The following is a 24,194-nucleotide window of genomic DNA, read 5'->3' on the forward strand; positions in this document are numbered from 1 at the left end:
AAACATTTCACACATTTCAAAGAACAGAATTACAAAGCCAATACCTTTTATTAACATAATGATATAAAAAAATTTTAGTGTGATATACAGAATTCCCAGAGAGCAATTTTAAAACATTTTAATGTGCTTCTTGAAATCTTAATTTACAAGACACTTTGTCTTACTGCCACTGACCTCTCGATACAAAAATTTTACAGTATTTGTTTGCTATAAAACTACAACATTAAGATCAGGGTTAGGTAGTTTTCCCTGCTGGCATTCTAGTACGAGGAATGTCCACTGGTCCAGTGCTAGAGCCCCTGTACGTCAAACAGTAAGTTATACAGATTATGTACATAATTACAACAGGATTGTTAGAATTCCAGTATGTCGTAACACATTCCGCCACAACAACACCACAGGCAAACGGAACTAATACGCACGAGCTACCTGTAGCCAAGCAGGAGATGTCAGAGTCGGCCCGGCTGGCCAGACCCATCCGGTGGTGAATTTAAGATGGAAGAGAATTAATAATAGCTTTGTTAGGCACTGCTCCAGGCTAATTCCAGAAACACCTGGTTGTTCCTAGGAAGCATGCATAACTCATAAACTTTCCCACCCTCAATCCCCCCAAACCCCATGACTTCATAACATACTCTTTAATCGCTATATAAAAATAATCTTAGATTTGAGCTTTGCTTCAAATTCTTATATGTATCTAAAGGGTTTTACATTCTCTTCTTTGATTTAGGTTTCTTATAATATTAGATCCGTCAGTTTCACCAAGTTTGAATAAAATAACTGAATGTGGTTTGGCCAAGTTTTATAGGCACACACTCAAACTGGGAGAGCCCGGGTCCGTAGGAGGGGGCGGGGACACAAGGCTCTGTCCATGGCCCCTTGACCGCGGCAGGGGGCTCACGGACGCCACAGAGGACCTGATGCCTCGGGGGCTGCTCCCAAGGCCTCCGAGTCCGCTGAAGAGGGATAAAAGTAACGATCCAACACAATCCCATGGACCGCGAGATCTGAGATGGCGCCGGCGGGAAAACAAGGACGTTAACTGGACAGCATGAAGCTACAGACCCAGGACGGAGGCCGAAAACCAAATGCTGGTCCCTCCACCCGAAAGCAGGCATCTAACCTGACGGCCGCCCGCGCTTCTCGGCTCTCCGTGACCACAAGCGCGACGGTTGGGCACACGCGTGCTCAGCGTTTGCACAACGAGCCAGCGCGGGAAGTGCCCTGCGAATGCAGAGTCGGGGGGCTGGCCAGGACCCCCTCATCCCCCCGGCTCCTCCCCGCGAAACAGAAGTGAAGTGCACGGAACAGGGGCCTCAAGCTCTTCCCGGCATAAGGTCTATACAGGAAGTGGGAATAAATAATTGAATTTTTAAAATCAAGAACTATATTTTTAGCCTAAAAAAAGTGCAAACTCGCGACACAGTAGCGCACTTGCAATCCCTCCCACCCTGAGCCGGGCCTGCCTCCCCCAGGCAGCCCTCCGTTCAAGTACTGACATTCCTGTTCTCCTGAATGTCCTCAGAGAGGAGACGTTTCTTCAGACGGCCCAGGAAGCGGCTTCTAACGTGAGATTTGGGGAGCCTGGAGATGGGTCTGTCCCAGCAGAGCGGGAAGGGCACAGCGCTCAGGACGCCTGGGGCCCTTCTTCCAGCGGCCGTGCTCACATGTTGTAGGCCACGTAGATGGGGTCCAGCTGGTCGGCCAGGAAGCCGTCCCGCAGGTGCATGCGCTGCTTCTCGCCCCTCGAGTTGATGGGGATTACGCCGGGGTCCACGAGCACCACCACGCCCACAACCAGGTGGTGCTCCTCCAGAACCACGTTGGTGACCAGCGCCACCAGGTCCAGCGCGTCCTGCTCCAGCCCGTCCAGCTCCACCACCACCACCAGCAGGTTGGTCCAGGTGAACACGGCGCTGCAGGGACAAGACAGGTGGAGTCACACGGCAGCAGGCACAGCCTCCGGGCCTCACAACACGTGGGAAAAGGGGCCAAACACAGAGGGTGAGACGAACCGCGGACGCTCGCCGACACCACCCCACAGCGTGATGTCGTCACCAAGGGGAGGACTGGGCCAGACGCGTTCTCTAGGAATCTCTACTCTGACTACGGTCCTGGATGAGAACCCAGGGTTTTATTTGACGCTGACCTGACCCAGTTCAAGCTTCCTACCAAGGGAAGACCTCAAGAGTCAAGACCATTGAAATTTAAAAATTCAGAGTAAAAGCAGAACACTTCAGGACCACTGAGAGGCCTCATGATTTGGGAGCCAGATCTGTGGCCTGAGACGGATGGGGATGAGAGGCAGAGAGCCCTCGAGCGGCCCGGGGGGGCTGCTGGTGGCAGCAGGGCACTCACCACTCGGCGATGCTCCTGTGGGCTCGGACCACGGACGTCTCGATGTCGATGGGGTGGTAGCGCATTCCTCTCAGCTCCAGAGTCTCGTCCAGAGACCCAACCACGTACAGCGCATCGTGTCGCTCTGTGAACATGGTCCGCACGCCTCAGAAGGACACCCGGGGGACACCCGCGGGACACCGGGGACCCCGGGCGCCTCCGCACATGGGCACCGCCATGGCCATGTTGGGGCCAAGCCTCACCTCCACTGGCATCGGTGAGCTCCGTCCTTCGGAGGAAACCCAGGTAGCCCGTCCTCGCCCAAACGGTCTGGGTGTCTCCAAAACTCAGCCGGGCACTGAAGTGGTCGGCGTGCAGAGCCTCCTCCCCGTAGACCGTGTAGTAGCCGGTGGCGTTATGGGGGCTGCTCACCCAGATCTGTGGGGCCCAGAGGACGACAAGTGGTGGCCCCTCACCACGCCTGGAGCCGCCATGAGCCCAGAGCACTAAGAAAACGTGAGTGGAGGCAGCAGGAGAGGGAGATGTTTTCTCTTGTGAACGAGTTAAAATTACAGGCACGGAGAGCAAGCAGGTGAAGCATTCCTCTCCTTTGTGGAGAGTAAGATGGTATGGACGGTGAGAGAGGGCTGGGGGCATCTGCATGTCCCTCGGGGACAGGTGCCAGGAGCAGGCGTGGCCGCTGAACTCCCCGGCGGACACGACGCATCTACGTGCACCGACACTCCCATCAGCCACACACAGGTTATCGGCACTGAGGGTTGCAGGGTCCCCTAGCACATCCTTCTAACCATGGCCCATCTAGGACGCAGAGTCCGCTCCCCAGACTGAGCACCTGGCTCCAGACACCCCACAGACAGGATCTGAGAGAGGGCACGGGGCAGCCAGTAGGGCCTTCTGCCCTGAGAGGGAGGTTCTCAGCCTGGCACAGACCCTCCATGAGCACCATGGGGCCAAACTGTTGCTCTAACAGGCCGGGGTCCAGCTGGCCAGGAAGGGGGAGGGCCAAGGGGAGGCCCCATGCTGACTACACTCAGCCCTGGGACCAGGACACCTTCTAATCAGGACACTGAGAGACCCCGGAAGGCCCCCATCAGATAAACTGGGTAGCATCTGGTAGAAACCCGGGACCCCGGAAGCGGTACACGGCAGAGCACGGTGGTCCTTGTGCCCACCTGGTGCACACCTACGGAGCCTGGCGCTGGAAGCCTAGACCCTTCCACCATGAGTGAGCCGCCTGGGCCCCCATCCTCCAGGGACAGTCCCACTGGCCCGGAGTCACTCAGGACCCACTCACATGCACAGCACGCTGTCAGCACAGCGACGCCCGCAAAGCCTGCACCCTGAGGACAGAGGGACCCCCCCCCAGCCCGTGTCTGCCCCCAGCCAGCCCCTCCCTCAGAGACTGCTTCTCAAGGGGACCCACAGTGTCTGTGCGGCTCCTCAGGCCTCCCAGTGCCCACAAAACTCGAGGTTTCTTGACTCTGAGCCGAGGATTCCTAAGAATTCCTGACTCTGAGACAGACTGGGGGGAGTGACGGGAGGGAGCAGATGCTGAGGTCACAGGGGCTCTGGGCTCCCACCTTACCTCTCCCAGGTGTGAGTCTCCAAGGGGCCCTTTGGTTTCAGTGTGAGCAATAATGACTTTCACCCCAGGGAGGATCTGGAAAGAGAATGTGAGTGATCAGGAGGGTTGGAAGCCAACCTAAATCAGACTCTGATTTTTCAGAGAAATAAGAGACTTTTTAATAGATAAAAATCAATTGTGAGGGGTGCCTGGGTGGCTCAGTGGGTTAAAGCCTCTGCCTTCGGCTCAGGTCATGATCCCAGGGTCCTGGGATCGAGCCCCACATCGGGCTCTCTGCTCAGCGGGGAGCCTGCTTCCTCCTCTCTCTCTGCCTGCCTCTCTGCCTACTTGTGATCTCTGTCAAATAAATAAATAAATAAAATCTTAAAAAAAAAAAATCAATTGTGAATCTTAGTAGAATTATCCCAGTTCCTAAGAATGGACTCTATTTCAGATGTAGAGAGGGGTAAGGAGAGTTTCCATAGCATCTCCCACACCTAGGGTCTTCCACTAAGGCCACACGAGGTCAACAGGCCCTTTCAGGGCCCACGAGTGTGGGGTGTCGTCCACACACCACGGGCCCACTGCCAGGCTCCATCTGCTGGCTCTGTGAGCCCCAGCCTGGCCTGGGAGCTACCTGTCCAGGTCTATGCCGGCCAGCTCAGGCATGCAGGGCCACGGGCTCCGCTCAGACCACCTGCCACCTGTGCTGTCTCGGGTGACATCCCCACATACAAGACAGATGGCCGTGGGGACCTCCAGGCAGGTGGGAGGAAGGGTGAAGGGGTCACAGGAACATGGAGTTGCAGGCTCTGTCGTCCATGGTCATCCTTCCGCCTCTCCCTGCCCCACTCACTCCGGCCACACTGGCTCCTCCAAGGCCCACACTCCCACCCCAAGACCTTTGCACCAGGGGAGCCTTCTGCCCCTCATGTCCATGGCTGTTCCTCCTCAGGACCCTGACCCTGGTCACCCTCTGCAGGCACACAGGCTTGTCCTGTTACTGCCCCCACAGCCCTGTCCCTAGAAGCTGCTGTGACCCTAACGGTGTGGGACAGGATGGGGTGGCCCTTCCAGGCTGTGTGGCCTGCGCCAACCTCCATCTCTTGCCTCTGGGATTGTACAGGTACAGGAGGGGTTGCCCCTCTGCCCTCGGCCTAGCACGGATGCGCAGCAGGAGCCGTGGGAAGTCCTGACATTGGGACCATCTGATGCTGGCCACGATGCTGGGCAGGCAGCCCTGCCTTTGACCCTGACACCTCCTGGCGCCCAGGCCGTCCCAACACCGCACTGCACCGCCGGATAAAGCCACGAGGGTGCTCTTCCTTCCCTCGAACTTTCCCCGGTTCTGAGGACACCTGTTCTCCAGATTCCCCCGGAGGCATCGGGCCCTGACCCAAGGGGCCCAGCAGGCTCAAGCCCCACAGTGGGAGCTCCTTCTGGCTTCTGCCCTTCTCTCCCTTTCGGATGTCCTCGTGTGAGTGGTGAGGAAGAGACGAGCCCTCTGCATCAGCCCAGCTGTGACCCTGGTCAGTCTGTGTCTATTAGGATGTGTTGAATTCTCAGCACCCGCCAGGGGCCAAGTTCCGGCTTCCACTACCTTTCCAGACTCCGTCAATGGCAGACTGTGCGGAGAACCCCGTTCTACCAAACGTACCCTGAAAATTAACAAGGGAAAAGGCCATCAGAAATGGATTATCAGTCTAGAGGTCGGTCTGTGGACCATGCCTCGCCCTTAGACAAGTGCCCCCCTGCTGACTGGCCGTGACCCAGGGCAAGGATTGCAAGGATTTCCCTGGGGCCTCCCCAGACCCACTAGCCGCACCCCCAGGAAGCTCCACCACTGTTTCCCTCAAGGGGCAGCGTGGCTGGATTGAGGGTCCGGAACAGCACCCAGCTTCACTGCTGGGAGGGACCTAGACCCCCAGGGACACACCGTGGCCCCCAGCGTACGTTTACTGACACAAACACTAAGTCTGGTCTTAAAATGGCATCGTGGGAAGAACATGCTTGCCGTTGGCTGGTTCACTTGTTTTCTACCCCTAAGAAGACCCAGGTCAGGCGTCTGGAAATGGCCATCATCCCTCCACTGGTGGAACCTACAGGTACGGGGTTGCTGCCTCACGTGCACCGACACAAGGGGATGAGAAGGCGGCCTAGGCAACCCAGGGGACCTGGCCAGCCAGCCGCTAACCCAGGGTGCCGGGAGGTCAGCTCACGATGCAGCCCACACAAGTTCCCCTGCGGGTGTGGACAGGCCCTTACCGGTCATGACGCAGCGCCCTCATGTCCACGTAGACGGTGGTGGGGTCTGGGCCGGCCGTGCCCTGGAAGGAGACCAGCAGAGGGATCTCCCTTCATCGGGTTTGTGGGAGGGCGTCTCTACCCACGTAGGCACAGTGCGTGACGGCGCCTCCCAGGCGCCCGGGGAAACCCAGGACGGCAGCAGCTCTACCTGCCACAATGAGCCTGCCCGGGGCACGGACGCCTCCATCCAAACATCTACCCGGCTTGACAACATCGAGGGAAACGTCCGGAAAACCCTACAGTTTTACTTGTCAGTTCTAACAGCTTTGTGGTAAAAATACCACAGGTTTTGGACGGCACGGCCACCAAGCCATCGGGTCAGGCCTGCCCTCCCGCCGGCCAATGGGACCCAAAGGCTGAGCAGACGCTCTCTTGGGAAGTCACCCTCCTCTCCTCTCATCGGACCCTTGGCATTGACCCCGCCAAGGCTGTTAGGTTCCATTTAGTAGATAAGGAGCATTGAGTTAAACGCTGCACTCAACATCACTCTGGAGCTCCCGGACAGCGTGACCCGTGCCTGCCCTGGTTAGAACAAGGGTCCTCTTTGAGACCAAACACTGCCCTCCCTCCATGGGCAACGCTGGGACTGGCACATTCTTTAGAAAATAGCTTTGCCCTTACATTTGGTTTCCAAGGAGCTTTTGTAGTACGTCCATAACATCTACTGTGAGCCAGGTCAGACAGGAAAGAAACATGCATTTGTCTAGAATTCACAAGAAGGCCACAAGAACTCTTGGGGGAAGCACAGAGGTGCCTTGAGTTTGAGGTCAAGGTCGTACCTGCTCAGCCAGCTTTCCCAGCCTGTTGGGCTGACAGAGGCAAAGAGGCCAGCAGAGGGAGACAGGGAGGAGACAGCCACAGGAAACAAACGGAAAGCAACAGGCCACGTGAGAAACACACGGGAAGAGAAAGCAAAATACGTCACTGCATCTCAAAGCACAAACATGAACAACCCAGGAAGACTCGGGCAATGCTACGTGGCGTCCCTCGTGCCGACAAACAGTACGGATGCCCTCCAGTGCCCAGTCGGGAGGGCAGAGGCTTGTAGGGGCTGCACGGAGAGCAAGGTGCTCACTCGCGGCCCGGGACCTGCGTCCGCAGCCTGACGCTGGGGCACACCTTCCGCAGCAGCAAGAGACGTCCGTCGGCGCCCAGCCTACCTCCTCTGGCCATCGACAAGGGCCTGAGGCTCAGAGAGGCCAGCAGAGGCTTCACGGCGGAGAGACATCAGCAGAAATGCTAGGACCACAGGAGGGTGGTCTCTGCATGTGGAACCGGCCCTGAGCTGGGGACAGGTTGGCCCAGGACGGGTGTGCCGGGCGCCGAGGACCACGGCCGCACAGAGGCTCTGGCTTCGCACCCGGCCCTGCTCTGGCCCCTGGGATGCTCTGGCCCCTGTGTTGCCTCTACCAGGTCGGTGAGAAAGGCATTCAGCAGGCACTCAGAGACGGGAGATGGAGACACTAGGACCAACTCCAGAAAACAGCCAGTCGTCGGAAGCAGCAGTCAATAGCCCTCCAACTGCTCAAGTTTCGAAACTTTGTGTTTCCTCTTAATAAGTAAAATACCTTAATGTTTCACAGATGAATTTGGGGCAATACAAACCACCACATTTATTAATGTTTCCATTTAAAATTTGTAAATGTCAGGGCGCCTGGGGGGCTCATGCCTCTGCCTCCGGCTCAGGTCATGGTCTCAGGGTCCTGGGATGGAGCCCCACACTGGGCTCCCTGCTCGGCGGGGAGCCTACTTCCCCCTCTGTCTCTCTGTCTACTTGTGATCTCTGTCAAATAAATAAATAAAATCTTTAAAAATAAATAAAATAAAATCGGTAAACGTCATGATGAGTTTATCTTGCTTTGAAAACTCAGCTACATGCTGTGCTCACCTCAGAGACTTCTCCAGGGACGTGAGTGGTCACTGCTCAAGAATGTGCTGTTTTCAATGAACCCCTGATCGCCCAGGAGACGGGAACATCTTTTACGAAAAACCCTCCTGGCTCCCAAGGCCGGACCGACAGACGGAAGTGCATGGCAAAGGCTCAGAGGGCGAGCAGGGACCACAGAGCAGGAGGCAGGACGGCACACGGACGGTGCAGCGGGGGGCCCCCCGCAGGCCTTACCTGGAGGCAGATGGCCACATTGACCCTGCACCCAAACGTGGTGCTCACGGCGCGTGCCGGCAGCCCCAGGTCCTTGAACAGCTTGGAGAAGGACTGCGTCAGCGCGATCCTGGGCCGCTCCTCTGCGACCACCATGCAGGTGCGCACGCAGGACAGGTTCACCCCCTTCGTCTGCGGGAGGGGTGGGTGGGACGGTCCTGAGCCACCTGAGGAAGCCTTGGAGGGACACCCCAGGGGCACCCGGCGTAGGAACAGGAGCAGGGCAATGGGGAGGCAGACCGCACACCCCAGCCTCCTCCTCCCCTGGGTCTCCCTGGCTGGGTCTTGGGTCCCCAGGGTTCTAAGTATGACAGCACTGGACGGGGGCCCTCAGCTCTGCCCCCACTCCTGGCCTGCTGTGCCCCACCCCAGGCCCCGCGCCCCACGGTGTGCTAGCAGGGGCCCCACACCTCACCCTGGCACCCCCGGCTCTCACACCCTCCTCTGCCGTGTGGGGTGTGCAGAGGAAGAGGCGAACCACTAGGGGCACAGGGAGGAGCTCGCAGCAGGGAGGGACCAGGACAAAGGGCCACGGAGCTAGTGTGGCCCAACTCCATTTCCACAGTTGGCTTGAATGACCCTGGGGGTCTTTGTTGAAGGTTCCCGGAGTCTGGGCCGGAAGCAAGCAGAGGCCCCTGGTTTGGACACTCCGACGGGAAAGCAACACTCACCCTGAGGATGCCCGTCTGTGCTCCTAGGCCCTTGGTGCACATCTCCATCACCGAGTAGGAGCAGAAGGTGACCCGGGCCTTGTACTGGCTGACTGCGGACAGCCACAGGGACACATTGCTCTCCAGCTCCAGCGGGGGCACCAGGACGGACTGGTGTCCTGAGTAGACGCTGGAAGAGGGCGGGGACAGTGAGGACAGCAGCCGCAGCCCTCGGATGCCCTGTCCGCCTGCACCACATGTGCCTGGAGCGCCCACTTCTTTCCTTCTCCGAGAACACTTCTTCTCTAGCCAGAAGCGGCCACAATTTGGCCCTAATGTCAAGTGGGAGATTCACGAGAAAATTCTGTGGGGAGCAGGGGATGACAGAGGCATGTGGTCTCCCTCTAAGCACTTTGGAAGGATCCAGGGCCACAGTGAGGGACAGAGCCTGCCAGCTGGAAACTCTGGCTTTCTACGTCCAAAGATCTGTCCCTGCGTCCTAGTATTTGATAAAACTAAGTAGTCTCTTCCCAATTACTAGTAATGGAGAGTGTTTATATGTACTGAAAACATGTATTTTTACTCTTCTACTCACTTTCAAACTCGGGCTCCAATCCTTTCCATCCCCAAACAAACCCCTCACGTGTACATCTTAGACTCCCTGGGCAGCAAATGAATGTTAAGTTTCCAAAAATGACACAAGTGATTCCAGCCCTGAAGGCACGCACAGCTGTAGGGGCACCTGCTCACCACCAGCTCTGACCTGCTCTCCGCCGGTGGCACTCACCTGCACAGACACCACAGGGCGAAGCCGAGGCCACAGTAGGGGTCGAGGCAGATGGCGATCTGCCTCGAGGGGTACAGCTCACACTGCAGCTTTATGGAGCGACACAAGGCACTGGTGGCTGCATGCGACATCTTAGAGAGTACAATGAAGTTCTGGTCAGTGCGTGAGGGAGAGAGAAGGTGAACAGCAGGGCCTGCAGACCACACAGCCAGACAGAGTTACTGCCTTACAGGACGGCTGGCTCAAGTCCCCATACAAACCAGATAATACGCAGGAAATGGCCCACAAGAGACCTCCTAAGTCAGACTTCAGAATGATAAAAAAAAATTGACTGGAGCGCTTGGATCCTGGTGAGGAGACAGACTCATCAAAGCCACCTGCTCCCAAAGCCAGTCACAAATCCTCATTTAGATGTTACCATGAAACATTAAAATATGCACGGCTCTCAGGCAAACCTGACTCTGGGGATTTACTGGTATTTAACACAAACTTCAGGGAATACTACCGCAGCTCCCAGCTGTGGATAGGAGTGAGGGCCGGCCAACGCCTGCACCCAGCACCCTTTCTCCCCACCCGTCAGAGGCGGAAGCAAATAGGACCACGACCACAGGACCCACCTTCACACCTGCTAGTATCCCCGTAGTCGACACACTGAAGTCTAAGTACGCGAGCACGTCTGGAGACGGGGGCCTGAAAATGCTCATCACCTTCTTTTTTGGTATGTCATCTGTTGAAGCAGAGACCCAGCAATGTTAACACTACTTCAGGCTCTCAAAGGGAGAAAGAAAACATGATCCGTTCCTGGGGAGTCCTGGGGAGAGCCGGCGCGGGACGGAAGGGAGGCCTGGAGACAGCAGGCCACGTGCGTACACGGGGAAGCTCATTTTATGCTTCAGGGAAACGTCACCTGGAGCAGACCCAGCATGACTGCTCTGAGTGCGTGGGGACAGGGACAGTGGGCACTGGGCATTTACCGGTGGGCGAAGTGAGACCAGGAAGAACTCCGGCCACAGCGAGAGCTGGGGCAGGCTCTCAGGCCTCTCCCTGCTTCCTGTACGACCACGGGGTGGACTCCAGAGAGGCCAGGGCTGGAGCCAACACTGCAGCAAACCAGCGAGGCCACGAGACTCTCCGGAGCCAGTCTGCGCCCGAGCCCACCCGGGCCCCACACCAGCTGTCCTGGGCCAGCTCCCCAGGCCTGGCGGTTTGCCAGTAATGACAGACAACACAGTCCCTGCCCACTTGCCCTAGAGCCCAAGGGCAGGGGCCGGCCAGGTGCGAGGGCGAGGAGGGACGCCGGCCTGCTTACTGGCTGACACCCCATGGCTGTGCAGTGTAGCTCACCGACAGAGCCTGCGGGGTGTTCTGGTCTGCGGCGTCTCAGCCCTAGGCTGACCTCATGGCTCGAGGCACAGCGGTCCACGGCTCTGCAGCCCTTCCTGGTTGGCCCACAGGCATGTCCTGGGGCCCAGCAGCCTTCACCAGGGACAGGGACAAGGGATAGAGGTGTGTGCCGCGGGACGGACTGCTGCCCGGCCACAAGCAGCAGCACGGGGAGGGACGGTCTATGGGCACACCGGCTTCCGACAAGGACTTCTGCCCCCGCGGGGTGAGGGTCCCACCACGAGGGAGGCCCGGAGGCGAGCCCCCTTCACCATCTATTCCAGATGCTTTCACACAACTGGTATTGCTGGTGGCAAGGGTACAATCCGCACCACAAAGAAAGTTAAGGTGGTGCGTCCTGGGGACCAGCACCCACCCTTACAGCGCCGAGGACCCGCACCTGTGTCCAGAATGGTCGGCCAGGTCCTGACGTCCACGGCAGCCGCCGCGTCTTTGGACTTGAGCAGCCGCATGATGGCCTGTGTGGTGAGGACGCAAGCGGACTTGCTGACCTACGGAGCACAGGGGTTGGAGGCATGAGCGGGACGTCCCGCAGGGCCTGGGAGAGAGGACACGGTCACCGCACAAGGCTCCGCCCCTGTCAAGCCTGCCGGCCGGTGCACAACACACACATACCTCCACGATCATCTTGACGGTGGGCAGCGTGGTGGCAAGGTTCTGGGGGTGCGGGGGCCGCACCGTGACGGGCACGCAGCCACAGTACAGACAGCCGTAGAAGGCAGCAATGAGGTCCACCCCTGCGGAGACATGCGGTCAGAGGGGGTCAGTGTGGGCACAACATGACCCGGACGGCCACAGAGACGAGAGGGTCTCAGTCCAGCGCTACCTGGAAAAGCCACTAACCAAACCTCACCGGTACTGAGACAGGGAGACGGACAGACTCACACAAATCTGCTGTTGCCTCCTTTTTCTGCTTCTGTTCTGCTGGGACCTGCACCCCCACTTTACACATGCAAACGGTGTGTGTTCTCCGTGTAAGGGACGAGAAGTTAATGATTTCTTTAGCACAGGCAACACCTAAGAACGACTGTACCAGGTAAGAATGCATATTCGGGACCCCAGCTCTGGAGACAGCTCTGGGCCGACATCCCCCGGCCCCAGGGAGTATCACCTAAACTAAGAGGACACGCACACCAAACCACCACCCTCAATAAACCCCACACCCCAGACAAACAAAACTCTCCCTCCCTTCCTGAGTCTCCCAAACACTCGGTCCGCACCTTCCCCAGACCCTATTCTCGCCCCGCCAGCCCGCAGCCGATTCCGGCCCGGGCTGGTCCTGCAGGACTCCTCTCGGTGCCCAGACCGGCCGCATCCGTATCTGCACAACTCAGTGCCACGAGGGAGGCACAGAGACTCTCCTGAAAGGCTGCAGAGGAGGAAGAGGATGTGCCTGTGCCATAGGGGAGGGCACAGAGGGCGAGGGCGGGAGGCCGCAGCCCAGGGGAGGCACTAGGCCTGCTGCCGTTCCTGTGCAGCCAAGGGTGGGGCAGGTGCGCAAGGAGGAAGTTCCAAAGTCAGAACCCCTTTGAGGGACAGGCTGCCCGGCTCCGAAAAGGAGGGGAACACGGGAAGGGGAGTGGTCCGCCCACCAAGGAGAAGGAATGGAGCAGGAGGTGACACGGAGGACGCAGCAGGGTCTGGCCCCTCGGAGAGCGGGACACACGAAGCCTGCACCTGCTCCCTGCACGTCTGTGCCCAGGCCGGGGCATCCCACCTCACTTTCCGCTGCACTTCATAACACAGGACCACCAAAATGTTCCTGCGAGTTTCTAAATGTTTAAAACTCCTCCTATTTAAGATTGAGGGGGATTATATGGCACTTAAAACCCATACTCACATCTGGAACTCGTCCAGCTTGACACGCTCACCTCACCACCCTAGAGGCCCCCCCGAGCACACAGGGCCCCCACCTGGCATCCTCGGGCTACAAGACACCAGCCTCAGGCTATTTCCATTCCAGGGTCAAAACAACTATGTCCCACTTAACCTGGCGGGGGGTTTAGCCGGGGTCTCTCAGTGGTAATAACGGACACTGAGGCCAGGGCAGCTGGGCAGTCGCAGCAGGGCCTGAGCACACCCAGCAGGCTGGGGCACGCATGAGTGTTCCCACGCCCAGCACGGTCGCGGCCCAGGAGCTCCCAAAATCCACGCTGCTCCCTGAAGGCAACTGTTTCCAGGTGCACAGGTGGGAGGAATGCATCCGTCTGCCGCTTCCAGGCAGCAAGGTTCTTAGTCCCCTGGCTCTAACACCCCTCTGGAAACTGGAAGAAATCCCGGACCCCCACTTCACTCCCAAGAAATACACAACACGCCTGTGGGGAGTGCAAAGCAAGGGGGGCCCTCCTCCTGGGGACCCCAGCTCTGCCTCTGGCGAGCACTCTCCACCTGCGGGCAGGTTTTCAGAGGTAAATTCAGATCCCCAGTGGGCACTCCCTTCTGAATGGCGTCAGACATACTCCTGGGCAGAGGAGAGCAGCAGGGTCCTCCCCTCGTCCCCCATGGGATTCTCTGTCACCAAGCCTGTCTCTCCTTCCACTTTCCTGTGGTGAAGCCTTCCCTCAGGGGCGCCCCCCCTGGGCCTTCAGCCCCGCCCTGAGCCCAGGGGCAGGGCCCCACTGCAGCCCGTGCAGCCAGCTCAGGGCCAGGGCAGCACAGCTCCATGGCCACTTGCCTTACTCCTGGAACCCAGGGTTAGCTGAAGAGTGGGGACTGCAGTCACAGCCCAGGTGATGTGGGGAACAGAAGTGACAAGGAACAGAAGGCTGGCTGAGGACAAAGCAAAAGGCTGACACCTTGAAACCACACCCTGGCCCCGACCAATGGGCATCCCCACTCTGGGTGGGACGTAAGTGACGTTCTTTAGGAATCTCCCAACTATCTTAATAGCTTGCTAAAAAGGGCAAAACTAATGGGGCAATGGCCAGGCCTCTGGCATCTGGCATCTTGTAGGTTCTCTTTAGCATATGAAAGTCTATTGAAACCTCCCGTTTCCTTACTTCCCCCACCCCCATGTACATAACCCGCCACCCTCACGGCCCAGGGCAGCAGCTCTTCCTGTCCCTGTGCGCTAATAAACCACCGTTTGCACCAAAGATGTCTCAAGAATTCTTTCTTGGTCATCGGCTCCGGACCTCACCCCACCGGACCTCACCTATGTTCTAGAAATTCATCAGAAGCAGAAGGAAATGTAGATAAAATCTGGGGCGCCTGAAGGCTCAGTGGGTTAAGCCTCTGCCTTCGGCTCAGGTCATGATCTCAGGGTCCTGGGATCGATCCCCCATCGGGCTCTCTGCTCGGCGGGGAGCCTGCTTCCCCCTCTCATTCTGCCTGCCTCTCTGCCTGCTTGTGATCTCTGTCTGTCAAATAAATAAATAAATAAAATCTTTTTTTTAAAATGTAGGTAAAATTAAATGTCCTTGTAACTGTTGACCTGTACTTGAGGCGGGCAGAGTGTAACATTCCTCTGGGAAACTCCCAGTCTTAATGCGGATGCCACGCTACAGGGAGAAACAACTCTGACTTGACAAGAGCCGGGCCTCCAGGGTCCTGTGAGTCTCCTTCAGCTATCGAAGCCCTTTTGGAAACCAAATAAGAAACCTAGAGGCTGGGTTTGTAAGGGCGTGGACTGTCCTCCGACAGCAAACACAGGGCAGCAACGAGGGGAAGGCGGGAAGCACATGCGCACATGGCGACCTGTCCCCACCTCATTCGGTGGTGACAGCACTTGTGCTGTTGTCCTGGGAGTGCTGCGTGTGAGGCAGGTTTAAGCAGCTGCGTGACTGCGGCATGTCTGAGTTCTGCTCTCTCCCTGCTCTGAAGAAGCACGGTCCCTGGTACGGAAAACGGGAGCTTCCCGTTATGGAACCAGGTAAGGAAAACCAGGGAGCTTTTCCTGGTATGGAAAGCGGTAGGAGGGGCTCATCCTGAATGTGAAGGGGATGTAAGAGTGTGAACTCAGAAGGGGCTGCCCCTCCAAGAGACACGTTGTGCTTATCTGTAATTCCCAGCTCTGCTCGCGGCAAAGCCAACACACAGCGGCCAGCCCGAAGAAATGAGCATCCCTCACGCCCAGGTTTTGTTCTGGGGACGACTGTGGTCGCCATGAACCAGCCGGAAGGGGCTCCTGCTGGCGACCTGAGCTCTGACAAAGAAACTAACTGCAAAGGGCTGAAACCCGACAAATTCATTTCAGTCGTGAGTTCACAACGATGTACGCATTTCCAGACCCACTGACCAGTCGGCTTCGGAGCGTGACAGGAATACACAGGACGGACAGAAGGAAAGAATCAGACCATGAATTCCACCACGGGGTGCCGAATGCTAGATGAAGGGAGTCTCTGTGTGTCATTTCACGGCCAGTAAATGAGAATAAGAATTGACGGAATGAGACCATCACTGTTTTGTGACGCCAAAGGTTCACGAATGAAGTCGGAAGCATCAGCCAGCGGCTACTAACACCACAAGAGGAGACACAAGCTGACATGGTCCCTGACGAAGACATTCAGCACTGCGTGGAGTCGGCAAAGGCACAAAACCCGAGTATGACTCAGAGCCAGGGCCTCACCGCCAACCTGCAGGAAAGACGGGAGCCGCCTGCGCGTGCGGCTGGGGGGCCTCTCGCCTGGGGGCCTCTGCAGAGGCAGACCGGGCCTTCAGCCGAAACATTATAAACAGAGGGAGACAGAGAGCCTGAGGATCAAGACTCTAAAAACCTATCAAAGTTCAAGAAAATTGGCAGACTAACCCGATGTGCAGGGTGCCCCACCGGGCAGAAGAGACAACGGAGGCCAGGGGCAGAGGCTGCTCTGGAGAGAGTGGAGGGCGTTGTGCTGGGGACACCTGGGGCGCGCGGTCCACATCAGTCCCCTGACCTGGCAGGCGGTTCCAGGGGGTCTGCTTTACAATAACAGCGTGTGCCCACCGGCGCAGAGCCGAGGAAGGTCTCCGTGTGCTTACCTGGTGGGTAGACCAAAGCCACGTGGTCCCCAGTGTTCAGTCTTGCCTTCTCCGTCAGGGCGGCAGCCACTCTCTCTGCCCTTTTGTGCAGCTGGACACAGGTTGCAGTGCTGGTGACGGTCCCCTAGGAGAGTGGTCCCTGTGTCGGCGTGGGGCTGGGGGGCCGGGATCTGCTCCTCGGGCCCCCGTGCACACGCTGCTCCTGCCCTGCACCTGCTAAGCCTGTGGTCGGGGCCCGTGGCCCGTGCCGGGCCTAGACACACCCCTGCTGTCTTTCCTAGTCATCTGTATCTCAGGGAGAATAGCCAAAGGCGAGCTGTTTCTCCAGCAGGGAAGGGACAAGTCATGCACCGTGTCCTGAGAGCCTGGAGCGGGGGGCACACTGCTTGTCCAGGACGGTCAGGGGCACAGCCATTTAAGAAAACTCTTGAGGGGGGCGCCTGGGTGGCTCAGTGGGTTAAGCCGCTGCCTTCGGCTCCGGTCATGATCTCAGGGTCCTGGGATCGAGCCCCGCATCGGGCTCTCTGCTCAGCAGGGAGCCTGCTTCCTCCTCTCTCTCTGCCTGCCTCTCTGCCTACTTGTGATCTCTGTTTGTCAAATAAATAAATAAATAAAATCTTAAAAAAAAAAAAAAAAGAAAAGAAAACTCTTGAGGGAGCCCCGTTGGCTCAGCTGGTTGAGTGTCTGACTCTAGATTTCAGCCCGGGTCACGATCTCAGGGTTGTGAGATCGAGCTCCATGTTGGGCTCCACACTGGGCATGACACCTGCTTAAGGTGCTGGCTCTCCCTCTGCCCCTCCCCAAGGCGCTCATGTGCACTCACTCACTCTGTCTAAAAAATTTTGTTAAATTAATCAACTAAACTTAATTATAAAGAATAATGTAATAAATATCTAGGTTCTCCTTCCCTAATAATATTTTGCCACATAATGTCTAAACCTGTTTTCTAAAACAAATCACCACCACCCTGCACACCACCCTTCATTCATCCTCCTTCCCCAGAAACAACCATTATCCTGAACAGAAACACACAGCACACGGCACCAGAAGGAGACGCACACCGCACACCGGTGAGCTACGGGTCAAGCACGGTTAACCCTCCCCTCCCCCAGGCCACGGGCCAGCCCTCTCGGGGCTCCTGTGCAGACACATGGCGGCGCGGGCAGCAGGGGCTGGCTCGCTCGCCTCCCATGTCTGCCAAGGACCTCGGGCCTGCAGACCAGTTCCCACCAAAGGCCTCCTTCTCTGGGCTCACGGAGTCGGGCGGACCTCCGAGCTCTCACCCATGAGTCCTTCTTAAGGAAATTAAAAGGGCAGCTCGGTCTGCACATACTGCCCCAGAACACCCCAGCCTCGACCAGAACCCCTCCCTTCTCCACTCCAAAGGCCAAGGCGAGGTCCACAGAGCCAAGCACAGAAGCCCTCCAGGCTTCGTGCAAGGGAGCTGGGCTTGCTTCTCCTGAGCCCAGCTGAGGGGCAGAAGGTCAGCTCCAGGCAGAGCCTGCCAGTCCCCCTGGACAGCCGTCTACATGGCCACAGGCCTCCTCCTAGGGCAGAGGCCAGCACATCCTCAGGGACCCAAGGGCATTTCAAAACCAAAGAAGGCTAACCACAAGAAATGTAAAGTTTTACCAGTGACTTAGAGGAAAATCGGGAACGGATTTGGAAAAGGCCAAGCCCGTCTTCCACAGGCCCCTCCTGAGCTCTTTCTTGGCTTCGGAGACCATCCACCTCTCCACACATGTCTAGCGAGCACCTCCCCACAGCCCTCACCCCGGGGCCCCTCCTCACTGAGCTGCCACCCCACACTCACCCTCCTGCAGCCCACAGGAGCCACCCAGAACCACAAACCCCATCACGCGCCTACAGAGCAGTCCCACGCCGGCTTCTGGCCACACTCTCGGGGCTCGGGGTAACAGCCAGCAGCAGGCCTTGCAGCTCTGAGCCCCCTGCCCTCGGGGCCATGGCCCTGCTATTCTCTTCTTCAGGTTCCCATCATGAGCTCATGAGCTCATTTTACCTTGGCCACTTGGGAATTCCTGGCTATCTCCATGCTTTAGAACTCAATCAATGATAAAACAAACGTTTTCTGAACACTGTTCTACATCTGCGGGTACACAGTGAACAGAGAATGTAACGTCTCCTATGGACCAGTTTTCCAGCAGAGAAAACGCACTTCAAACGTCTCGAGGGCAGGACACTTTTTCTCTTAACGCCCAAAACCTAAGAGGCATCAGTAAGTGTTTTCTGAATGAAGAACGAGTGGGCAGTGATGAGCGGAAGGAAGAGCTAGACTGGCGTCTCCCGCGCCCACAGTGACCTGCCCTGCACCGCGTCTGAGCACAACCGTCCTCCCAGCCTGCGCGCCATGTGTCGGAGACAGGACGTCCACGGTTCTGTAACTTGTCCTGTTTCCACATCCTGTCCGCTGGCCCAGAGTCGGACGCGAGGTTCACAGCACCTCCTTTCTACCCTAAGAACTCCCGGGGCGGAGAGACCACACTAAAAGGCAGTCAAAACCATGGAAGTGAATTTCTGAACCTATACTAGGACCAGGGCAGTGAACAGCGCCTGTCATGTTAAAGCTGTACATGGAAAAGTCTAGATTCCTAATTTTTACAAAAGAAACGTTTTCTTCCGCTCACCGAGAAGTCTTTATGAGCATACTGTCCCTAACCGGGAATTTTCCGTTAAACACAGCGACGTCACTGCCTGAATGAGGAGACGCGGAGTCCCCCGCCAGGAAGCATGGGTGGGGAGGGTGGCGGGGGGTGGGGGTGGCGGGGGGCGCACTCTGGGCAGGGACGTTGGGGGCAGAGCAGGGAACCGGCCTCACCTTGGCGTTGAGCAGCAGGAACAGGGGGTGGTCAGGAGTGGTGTGCGCTCGCCACTGCAGCACGTCGGGCAGGAACAGGAACTGCGCAGACAGGCCCACTCAGCCGGCAGCCTCGCCAAGGGGTGCCCTCCTCACGCCCTCCTCGCACCCCGGCCACCGGCTATTACCTTTCTGGCCTGGTCGCTGTCCTCCAGGTGAGCCAGCTCCCTCCCTGAGGCCTGTGCGATCCTCTTACCAGCAACCAGGTTCCCCACGATCATGGAGGCCGGCCCCACCTCTGGAAAACGGGGTTTCTGAGTGAGCAGGTGGTGGCTCGGGGACAGGACCGGCCTGGGACCCTCCTGCCACAATACTTTGTCGGAAGGAGGCGTTTCACTCTCCATTAAGGTGCTGAGCTCAGGAAACCAGCTGTAAGGGTCATGGTGAGCGACAAAGAGAATCCCTGCCTCCAACACAGGGAACCCCAGGCTGAGAAACTCGCCCCCCAGCGTGTCCCTGGGGGTGGGACTGGGCCTCAGCCTCAGCCGCGCGCTCAACCGCCTTCTCTTCCTGCATCTTCACACCAAACGGGAAGGTCTATCTTCCTGAGAAAACGTATTTTATTTAATGATGATTAAAGGTTCAACATTCAGTGAAAAAAAAATTAGCATTTACTAAAGATTCACAAAACCAAAGAACAAAAATAACTGTCAAACCAGTCTTTAAGATTAGTTTTTCAGTGCGTGAGATCAGGGAAGGGAGAGGAACCATCTGCGGAGGCCCCTGAAATGCCAGCCGTCCTGGGCTGTCAGGGGGCAGGGAGGGGGCGTGCGCAGGCCCCAGGGTGCAGCGTAGAGGGCAGGCCCCCAGCCCCGGCCCCCAACCCCAGCCCCAGCACTGTGCGGTTGCTCTGCCTCCCAAGCTCCACGTCTGCCCTTGGGCCGCACCTCTACGCCCTGAGAGCCACCCCGTCGCCTTCCAAGCCTCAGACGCCTGCATTCAGTCACTGGGATGGGTCCCAGCACAGAGGTGACATGGTCAAGCTTCCTCGCCTGCGGCTTGGTTCCCGGGAGGCAGGAGATGGGGACCGCCCCCTGCAGGTCTGGCCCTACCCCAGCCCCGGAGAGGCAGGCGCCACGAGGCCGGCACACTTAACCACGAGCGCGGCTGCCACCAGTGCTGAGACTGGACGGACGGCTACGGTTAGCTAGCACTGACCTGGTTGTTTTTGGCGAGGTTTGGGAAGGTTGGTGACACAGGTGTGAGGGCACATGAGTACACTGCAGGGGTGCAGCAGCCCCTCCAGGAAGCGCTGCTTGGTTTCAGAAATGTGAATCCCTCCGAGAGGAGCCTTGGGCAGGGTGTTGGCAGGAACCAGTGCCAGACAGTACACGCCGACCTGGTGGATGCTGTCGATGGCCTGGAAGGGAACACCACCAGCTCAGAGGGACAGCGCGTGAGACCCAACACACCACCTGGCCGCGGGCGAGCCCGGGCTGAGCCGCTCACGGCTACGGGGGCTGGGAGGCTGCACCGGGGAGTCACACAGCTCTGAAGGTCGTGGAGACACTCTGTTCGACAAGAAAACACGGAAGGACATGCGTCCGTTTCTGTCATCGGACACACACGCCTCCTGTGTGTCTGTGCACAAACTCGTAAACCCGAAAGCACGTCTTTTCGGAAAGGAAAGTCAGACGAGCCCGTGGAGCTGTGGGGCAGAAACTGGACTTCTCCGAATTTACCCTGTGCTCAGATTTTACTTTGGAGGCATTTATGTATTTTACAACGAAAAAACTTGAAATGTTAAAAAGCATTTCTGAACAGTTGAAAGTGAAATAAGGAAATGAACTCAGCTGAACTGGAAGTAGGTTGCTGGAAAAGCCCCAGGGAGAGAATCTATTTAAAGTGGCTTTAAATGCGGTAATTTGATTAGTCACCCCTAATGAGACAGGCCCTAGGGGCAAAAAAATAGTTAAGCTGCCCTCAGAAATCTCACGTTTTAGAGGTAGTGTCGAGACTGCGGTGCGCAGCTTGGCCTAAAGCCGATGAGGGATTCATGAGCTGTTGGTCACAATTTGTCAGTGTGGGAGAAAGGAGGCCGGTGAGTTAAGGGAAAATTCTGTGCTCTCGAACTGGAGCTGGACCCAGCAGCACAAACCCAGGACGCAGGTGCTCCTACAGACAGACATCACTCCCTACTCTGTGCACTGAAGACAGCCCAGAAACTGTGAAGAGGCCGGTGACATCGAGTGCCCAGATGGTGGTCCCCAATTCCATCTCCCCTAGGAAGTAGCAGAGCCCCTAGCGTCCCAGCCGTGACAGGTCTCGGGTACGAAACACACTGCCTCCTCCCAAGCAGCTGGGCTTCCTCGTCTCTGCTGGGCTGATCCGGTCAGCTTTTCCCATCACGGTAGCTAGGCTCTGAAGTCCCCAGAGCAGAGAACAGCACAGAGGCAGCCGGATGCATACGCTACCCTCCCGGAGGATTTCTGCCAGAAAACCGTGCCTGACTCTGATCCAACGACAATGTGCAGGGGGACTGCAGGGGACAGACAGCTATATCGAACGACGACCTGGGGCCATCAGAGTTCAGGCTAAAGCAGCGAACTGGACAACTCGTTTTTGTCCACAAAGTAACCACCAGAAATCTACGACAGAGGAAGAATCTCTAGATTAAAGAAGACTTAAAGAACTTGTCCCCACCAAGTACAATTTTTTTTTTTAACCTCATTTTGATCCTGAATCTAACCAACAAACTAAACATTAGATAATCGGGTAAGTCTGAATAGTGACTAGATATTAATTACAACAAGAAGTTACCGTTAGGATCAAAACTCTGAACATAGCAGGAACAGAGGTAACGTACCTCCATGTAAGAAAGATGGTATTTGACAAACACAGCCAACACCATTCTCAATGGTAAAAGCTGAGAACTCGCCCCCTAAGATCAGGGATAAGACAGGGACACCCACTCTCACCACTGCTATTCAACATGCAACTGGAGGACCCAGACACAGCAATAAGGCAAGAAAAAAGAAATAAGAGGCATCCAAATTGGAAAGGAAGAAGTAAAACCATCACTATAGATGACATGATGTCACCTACAGAAAACCCTTAAGACTCCACCAGAAACTGTTAGAACTGATAAATACGTTCAGTAAAACCACAGGAAATATCTGCTGTGTCTCTGAATACTAGTCTAATGAATCAGCAGGAAAAATCGAGAAAACCATTCCATTTACAAATGCACCAAGATAATAAAATAAAATAGATTTAACCAAGGAGGTAAAAAACCTACACACTAAAAACTATGACACCGATGAGAGAGATCGAAGACACAAAGAAATAGACATTCCATGCTCATGGACTGGAAGAATTAACGTTTTTAAAATGTCCATTCAACCCAAAGTAATCTACAGATTCAGTGCAATCCGTGATTCCAATGGCATTTTTTTAAAGATTTTATTTATTTATTTGACAGAGACAGATCACAAGCAGGCAGAGAGGCAGGCAGAGAGAGAGAGGAGGAAGCAGGCTCCCCGCTGAGCAGAGAGCCCGATGCGGGGCTCGATCCCAGGACCCTGAGATCATGACCTGAGCCGAAGGCAGCGGCTTAACCCACTGAGCCACCCAGGCACCCGTCCAATGGCATTTTTCAAAAAACTAAAACAAATCCTCCTAAAATGTGTACAGAATCACGAAAAGACCCGAAGCACCTGAAGCAAACCTGAGGAACAGAGCTGGAGGCGTTCATGATTTTGAATTACGTCACGAAGCTTTAGTCACCAAAACAGCACAGTGCCACGGAATACGAGAGAACCCAGAAATAAGCCCAACACAGAGGATCGATCAGTGTGTGACAAAGGGGGAAGAACGCACCACGAGGAAGGGGTGGTCTGGGGGACTGGACAGGAGAACGAAACGGGACCACCTTCTCACACCACCCACGAAAATAAAATCAAAATTGGTTAAAGACTTGAACGTGAGACCTGAAACCACGAAACTCCAAGAAGAAGACATAGGTGGCAAGCTCCCCCACACAGGTCTTGTTGGTGATTTTATGGCTCTGACACCGAAGGCAAAGGTAATGAAAGCAAACATGAGCAAGTGGGACGACATCAAACAAAAAGGCTTCCGCACGGCAGAGGAAGCCATCAGCAAAATGAAAAGACGACCTTCTGAATCAGAGAAGACAGCTGCAAGTCATGTATCTGATAAGGGGTTAATACCCCAAATATATAAAGAACCCACACAACTCAACGGCAAAAACAAACAATCCAACTAAAAAATGCGCAGAGGATCTAAATGGGCATTTTCCCGAAGAAGACATACACATGCTCAACGGGTACGTGAAAAGGTGCCCGACATCATCAGTTATCTGCAAAATGAAAATTTTAAAAAGTGAGATCCCACCTCACACCTGTCAGAACAGCTAAAATCAACAACACGAGAAACGACAGGTGCTGGTCAGGGTGCGGAGAAAGGGGAGCCCCGTGCACTGCTGCTGGGAATGCAAGCCTGGGCAGCCGCTCTGGAGGACGGCGTGGAGGGTCCTCACAGACTAACAACAGAGCTGCCCTAGACCCAGCAACCGCACTGCCAGTGTTTTCCCAGAAGCACTAACTCAAAGAGATCAAGGCGTCCCTACGCCTATCGCAGCACCATCTACAAGAGCCAAGACACAGAAGCAGCCCGTGCATCGCGGACTGACGGTCGGACCGAGAGGATGCGGCGCACACGACCGAACATTCCTCAGCCACGAAGAAGAACAAGCCATTCGTGACAACGTGGACACACCCCGAGGGGAGAAGCGGAATAAGTCGGAGAGAAACACGCCCCCCCGTGACGTCACTGCCCCGGGCGACGCTAACCGAGCTGATGGATACAGAGCGGAGGCGCCAGAGGTGGGGTGGGCGTGGGCAGAACGGGAGGGAGGGTCAGAGGCCACGAGCCTCCGGTCACAGAACAGAGTCTGGGGGTGCGGCGCTTGGTGACCAGAGACAAAGCTGTACTGGACACGCGGGAGCGGCTAAGACGGTAGATCCTAAAAGTCCTCGTCACAAGAACATTTGTGGTTATACATGGTGATCGACATCTGCCAGACCTACTGTGGGGATCACGTCACAGAGCGTACAAATTACACTGTACACCTGAGATTAGGGTTATACGTCAATCATCTCAATTTTAAA

At 56.3% G+C, this 24,194-nt stretch overlaps 1 protein-coding gene across 10 annotated transcripts in view; it reads right to left on the bottom strand.

The window, feature by feature from the left end:
- Nucleotides 1-29: 29 nt before the first annotated feature.
- Nucleotides 30-24,194, bottom strand: part of DIP2A (disco interacting protein 2 homolog A) — a 97,244-nt gene continuing 73,079 nt past the window's right edge. For 3 of the 10 annotated variants that reach the window (XM_047717712.1, XM_047717722.1, XM_047717693.1), the window contains 16 exons: nucleotides 20,224-20,425; nucleotides 19,194-19,303; nucleotides 19,027-19,107; nucleotides 16,191-16,314; nucleotides 11,847-11,968; nucleotides 11,611-11,722; nucleotides 10,445-10,557; nucleotides 9,828-9,958; nucleotides 9,062-9,230; nucleotides 8,352-8,522; nucleotides 6,188-6,249; nucleotides 5,523-5,580; nucleotides 3,944-4,018; nucleotides 2,601-2,775; nucleotides 2,359-2,482; nucleotides 30-1,916 (listed from right to left, as the gene is read on the bottom strand). In XM_047717712.1, coding sequence (XP_047573668.1) covers nucleotides 1,664-1,916; nucleotides 2,359-2,482; nucleotides 2,601-2,775; nucleotides 3,944-4,018; nucleotides 5,523-5,580; nucleotides 6,188-6,249; nucleotides 8,352-8,522; nucleotides 9,062-9,230; nucleotides 9,828-9,958; nucleotides 10,445-10,557; nucleotides 11,611-11,722; nucleotides 11,847-11,968; nucleotides 16,191-16,314; nucleotides 19,027-19,107; nucleotides 19,194-19,303; nucleotides 20,224-20,425 — 2,082 coding nt within the window. In that variant the 3' untranslated portion in view covers nucleotides 30-1,663. Of the gene's footprint in view, nucleotides 1,917-2,358; nucleotides 2,483-2,600; nucleotides 2,776-3,943; nucleotides 4,019-5,522; nucleotides 5,581-6,187; nucleotides 7,819-8,351; nucleotides 8,523-9,061; nucleotides 9,231-9,827; nucleotides 9,959-10,444; nucleotides 10,558-11,610; nucleotides 11,723-11,846; nucleotides 11,969-16,190; nucleotides 16,315-16,376; nucleotides 16,631-19,026; nucleotides 19,108-19,193; nucleotides 19,304-20,223; nucleotides 20,426-24,194 lie in introns of those variants that run through there. The other 7 variants (XM_047717703.1, XM_047717729.1, XM_047717739.1 and 4 more) reach the window with 7 other exon arrangements.

The sequence above is a fragment of the Lutra lutra genome, chromosome 1 (assembly GCF_902655055.1).
Source record: "Lutra lutra chromosome 1, mLutLut1.2, whole genome shotgun sequence".
In the NCBI taxonomy this organism is placed as follows: Eukaryota; Metazoa; Chordata; class Mammalia; order Carnivora; family Mustelidae; genus Lutra; species Lutra lutra.